The sequence below is a fragment of the Triticum aestivum genome, chromosome 3B, assembly GCF_018294505.1.
Source record: "Triticum aestivum cultivar Chinese Spring chromosome 3B, IWGSC CS RefSeq v2.1, whole genome shotgun sequence".
Lineage (NCBI taxonomy): Eukaryota > Viridiplantae > Streptophyta > Magnoliopsida > Poales > Poaceae > Triticum > Triticum aestivum.
The window spans coordinates 521,761,137-521,766,906 of NC_057801.1; the positions used below are offsets into that span (position 1 = coordinate 521,761,137).

At 44.2% G+C, this 5,770-nt stretch overlaps 1 protein-coding gene across 1 annotated transcript; it reads right to left on the reverse strand.

Moving 5' to 3' along the window:
• Positions 1 to 561: 561 nt before the first annotated feature.
• Positions 562 to 4,427, reverse strand: LOC123070704 (protein VTE6, chloroplastic). Its single transcript, XM_044493998.1, has 5 exons — positions 3,981 to 4,427; positions 2,508 to 2,761; positions 2,234 to 2,357; positions 1,807 to 1,911; positions 562 to 972 (listed from the first exon to the last, which is right to left on the reverse strand). Exons 1-5 carry the CDS (start codon positions 4,389 to 4,391, stop codon positions 880 to 882), a joined length of 987 nt encoding a protein of 328 aa, XP_044349933.1. The 5' UTR covers positions 4,392 to 4,427; the 3' UTR covers positions 562 to 879.
• Positions 4,428 to 5,770: the final 1,343 nt, after the last annotated feature.

Genomic DNA, 5,770 nt, shown 5'->3' on the forward strand with positions numbered 1-5,770 from the left:
GACTGGTCAGCTACTGGTCCACCCGTCCGAGTGTTAGCTCTTACATCCTTGCATATATGTGTATCTTTTAATAATATTTTTCAAACTGAATAGTTTGGATTTTGAATATTTCAAGGAGCTCAGTATCCAAAATGCCCTACTCATTGAGGAAGCTCAACACTCATGTTTCCAAAGACGACAACAAACCTAAGCAGAAGCAAAAGTAAGAGTCCGATGAGACAGAAAGTCGCACAGTTGCAAGAGAACACATGCTGGTCTGCTAGAAATGCATTATCTAACCCACAGACCAAGGCGGAGCAAAAGTGAGCTCGCACGAGGCTATGGCCTGTACCATGCGCTCACTCAGGTGTGTGCCGTGACAACACGTCCTGGCCAACGTGACGTAAAGACGTCTGACTCATCCAATAGTGGGAAGGCGTGCATCCGTGCTTGCCCGCCGTATGGCAGGTTGAGATGATTGATCAAGTTAGGATTCCCTACAAAAGCAAAGACGCCATGTGATGCTTGCAGGCTTGCAGCTCAACGGACCTGCAACTTCATCATCTTGTGATCATGGATCATAAAGCATGCAACTTGTCCAATCACGAGTTTTAACTAGTGGATAATGAGCATTGTTTGGAGTAGCTAGTAGCACGCCAGCCAGCACAGTATTTCTAGGACATATGAAGCTCTGGCAGAGAGAGTTTTACTTGACAAATCTATGCTAGTAAGTTAGTACTAGAATTAGAAGTACAGGAAGATATGTCACAAAGGAGAAGCACGTCCATACAGACAGACGTGCATCCACTCAATTGCGAGTTCCACAAGCAAATGCCAGCAGCCTGTACCACTAACAAACTATGAGAGCCGATGCACTGCAGAAAAGTCAGGAAAGAAAGATCATGAGCGCCAGCTCACTAGCAACTGCTGCATTAGAGCGGCCAAAACGGCGCCGGCCGAGATATTGACCACGTTGACAACATCATTGTTCAGCTGCATTAGAGAAATATATACACATTTTAGTTTTGTGGGGACCTCCTGGTGTCAACATATAACAATATAATGTGCAGATAATGTGACCCTGAAAAGTAAACCAAAAGAACAGCTTGAATAGGAGTATACACCAATGCGGATGACACTATCCTGGCCATTATTGTTCAGGAGACACGAGTCTACACTAATTCTGTTAACCGAATGTTCCATATCTAATTAGCCTGAGATTTTTACTTGACACACCTAAAAGAAGAGGGATCAAGAGTGCTGTACAGACATCAATGATTCTGGGGTTAATCTACCACAATCCATCACAATGCCAAAAGGAGACTTTGCCTAGTTACTCACGTGTTCAGGCAGGCCAACTTGGTGATGCAACTATGAGTCTAAACTTTCAACAACAAGAGTATAACAGAACACAAAAGGCAAACACAGCTTTACTAGGGAAACTAAGGCCTTCTTTGGATTGCAGGGATAGGGAAAATGTAAGATAGATTGATATCAACTACTATGAATTCCTACAGGATTTCGAAACACATGAATTTTATAAGAGATGTTTTTGGATGGTGCACAGGTAATAAACACAAGAATTTAGAGGATTGAGAGAGAGTAGAGAGATAGAGTGCACATGCATTGGACTTCTCAAAGGAAAAATAAAATGAGGTTTGAGTTCATGCTGTGATTCCTATGGAATGGAGTGTATAGGAATGGACTCCATAGAAATTTGGTGAACCGATTCTTATGATCCAAAGGGCTTCTATAGAAAAAAAGCCTATCTCTTAACAACATTGTATATAAAGCATCAGCATTCAGCATCTAAAAGTTTAGGCTCACCCATTCAAAACCTTCCTTATCCTGCAGTGTTGCGCCAATCAAACTCTCGCCAAAATTTGCAATCTGGGATGCAAGAACACATAGCACACCCTGTGGTAGATTTACCTGTAAAACAAATGATTTTTTTTTCAATAACCATATTCCTGATTTACAGCCCAAGGTAAAAAAAAGTACAATAATTACTGCCACTTCCATATCAAAATTGTGATTACTATCCTCCTAGATGCCATATGCAAGGAGCTTAACATTGCAGGTCGTATGCTCCCAACATTGCTCTAATATGTGTTCTAGCCAATAACACTATCAGATTATAAGAGCATGAGATAGCAGGCATATAAACAACATGACACATGCAAGTCTGATTACAGTTAAATAATTGAAGAAGATGTCCAATTGTCCATAGTACATAATTTTAAAAATTGTTTACCTGCCCCAGAATATAACCAATCCCTGCCAGAAACGTCGATGCTACAATTCCAGCAAGAGTGCCCTCAACACTGACTGCACCTTCCGTACCTCTTGGAACAACCTTAAATGTTGTCACTAGGTACCTACTCTACAAAAAGAACAGAACTGAGCTCTAAGTATGATATTGAAACTTTAACAATTACAGTTTATTAAGTTTGCACATGTAAGCACCAAATAAACCATCAACTATCTAAAGGTCATGCAAATAGAGTGGTAAATGACCAGGACCTTACGTTGTTCTTCCATACGCCTTCCCTATTTCACTGGAAACTGTATCACTGAGTTTAGTACAGAAACTTGCAACAAAGCCAAGTGTCCAGAGTTCCGCGAATGCTCCCCCGCCCACATTATATACTGATAGGAGAGCACAGACACAACCAGCAGCACTAGAACCAATAACACTACCAGGACCTCTCCTTCCTCCTTTTTTCTCAGCCACTCCCAAAGCTTCTTTTTGTTTTATCTTTAACTTGGTCACTGCTGTGCCCTGCATATTAAAAGCAAAATAAATAACCTAGACTGATGATGTACTAGGATTGACATGATGGATACAGCAGATTAGTTGCCTTTGTCAGGTAGTACAACCAGCCTAAGGAGGGTCATGGAACTATGTCCCACAATCGACAGAACACATACATCCATAAATTTAGAACTGCCTGTTTTCCGAACAGGCAGTGGAAATTGCACAACAAACATTGCTTATCAATGAACAGAATAATCGTACATCGTGATTATTTATTTTATGGCAATACATATTTAATTTCACAGGAAATACTAATCTCAGTCCTCCTTTAGCAAGGGCAAATCATAAACTGGAGAAAAGTGTATCTCTTATGCACAACCTCCACCTGATTTGAAGATTAAAACATGCGATGACCACTCATTCATGATTCATTTGTGGTTCTAAAGAGCAGAACAAATAAAGGAAGTTTGGAAGTTTTGGCAAAGTCTGGATTTCCTAACTGGCAAGATTACCAAATCAAGACTATCCCTATTTCAATATATAGGCAGCATGAGGAGAAGAGCGACCCCCTTACTAGCCCGTTTCTCTCCCTATAGCAGGGGAGGTGAAACCTTCCCTTCCAGATTGCTGGCATCAGGATGATCTACCTGGGTGAATGTCACAGCAGCCTGCACCGAAAATGGCATTCTAGCTTATAGGCACTTCGTCTTGCGGTTTGCCAAGGCTTTGAAAAGGTTCTGTCTCCACCACTGATATACAGATTTGCATTGGTACGAAACTAGAGCAATTCTGATTTCCGGTTAATTCATGTACAAACTTGAGCAAGACAGAAATATGAAAGTATCTTGTCTGTAATCAAGTCTATAAAGCTAGTTTACTCTTACAATTTTGACAAACTTGGCTGTGGAAAATTGCTATTTTGCATCAATGCTGACAAACACCAGAAAGCACCAATTTCCCCAGTACCATTACCAAGGCTAGGTAATTCGCTAGAAGACACCGCAATCGCTAAAATAATATTTATTGGGCAGGGAGTAGAGAGAAGACCGATGAAACATGTCCTATTAAGAAATGAAGATCATCGGGCGGTGACAACCCCTCAACAGAAATTCTAAACCGTGACAAAAACGGCATTTCTGAAAATTTTCAGATTTACCACAGCACCTCAGACATGCAATTCAGAAACACTTCGCCCGTCGTCGATGCGAAGCATCAACCGGCAACGTAACACCGATCCACTCACCACTACGAAGTAGGCGGCGACGAGGAGGAAACCCTGGGCCCCAAATGCGCGCCACGTGAGGGTGCCGAGGACGTAGGCGGCCGCGATGCCGGAGGCGGAGAGGCCGGAGAGGAGCAGCGGCGTGCCCGCGACGAAGATGGCGAGGTTGGTGGTGGCAGCCGAGCTCCACGTAGGCGGAGACGCCTGGAAGGCGCCGATGACCGCGTCCCGGAGGCCCGCCGCCGCGGCGGCAATGTCCGGGAGCGCGCGCGGAGGGGCAGGGGACAGGTGGCGCGCGACCCTAGGCCCGCGAGCGCGAGTGACTAGGGGTAGGGTTCTGGGCGCGAGGAGGGAGGGAGGGCGGGAGGGGAGGAGGGGGCGAGGCGGAGAGGAGAGGAGGGCGTGGAGCAGCGGCGGGAGCCCGCACGCCATTTTCCGCCACGGTTGGTCTTTTTTTGTTCTTTTTTGAGCCGGCCAGGGTTGGTCTTGGATGCCTTCGACTCTCTCAACCGTGCGGAGACTCCTCTTCCCTTTCCTCTCTCCAGGCGCTGACGTATTCCACGGAATACGCCTTTGCGTGGTTTGTCGTACAACATATTAGACGCCTTCTTTCTGGGTTTACGGATTAAGGTGGGTGCCTTTCCAGATGTGTCAGGCTTGGGTGTCTCTCCTGTATAAAGACATGCGCCTCCTTCCACAGGCGACTTCGCCGCCCGCTGTTCTATCAAACCCTAGCCGCCATCGCAGATGGCGATCTGCGTCTCATCCCGATTCCTTTTGCTGGTCTTTCTTCGCCTATCTAGTGTGCGTTTCTTGCTTCTTGCCTGCTTCCCTGAAAGGATGTGCTTCTTCTTGCTGCAAAGTGATGCTTCTTCTTCTTCTTGCTGCCAGGTGATGCTTTGGGTTATTGCGCAAGGGCTTTGAGCAGTTCATGGCATGTTTTTGCCTGACGCGATGAGATCACAAATTATTTACCATCCCTTCTGATGGCAGCACCTCGTTCATCTCTCTCCCCTTCGTTTGATGATTTTTTTTTTGAGGCAACCCTTCGTTTGATGATGGTTGTATGCAATTAAGCAAGAAAATCGTGCCGTTCCGAGTTCTTTTTTCTCTGTTTTGTAGTAATTAACAATCTGGTGCCTTTTTGCCCTCGTTTACTTTTCACAAAATCTTCCGTTGCCAAGTGATGTTCGGGTTATTGCGCAAGGGCTTTGAGCAATTCGTTGGCACTTTTGTGCTAATGCCGTGAAATTAAAACTACATGACATCCCTCCTGATGGCAATTTGGTACTCAAGTACTTTGTAGATATTACAACCATAAGCACTAGACAATGTTTTTCGGTGTAATTTGTATGGACTTATTTCTTAATTGTTTTCAGAATAATTGTATCGGCTTCGTGAAGTTTAACTCAACCAAATTCCACTGCTACTCCAGACCATATAAGATGACAAATTGGTTTAAAATGATGGTCACAAGTTTCTGTTCACATAGCTACAATGCTGCCTGCGGGGCAAGGAACAGAACTCATTTGGCACACTGGCACACATATACAACTTATATGACACACAAACTATAAATGGACAGTAGGCAAAGTAGTGTCATATTTGTTCTTGCATCACCTGTTTATCTCACACCAGAGCTAGCTCGCATCCTTAGATTTGATACTAGTACAAAAGCGTCATCCCTAACATATCAATAATAGCTTGATAAATTGACCTAAACCTATTGTCAGGGGATGAACCCCGGAGAGACAATGGAACCCGAATAATTTTCAAAAACAACGGGGCAAGTATCGCCTCTCAAGCCGGGT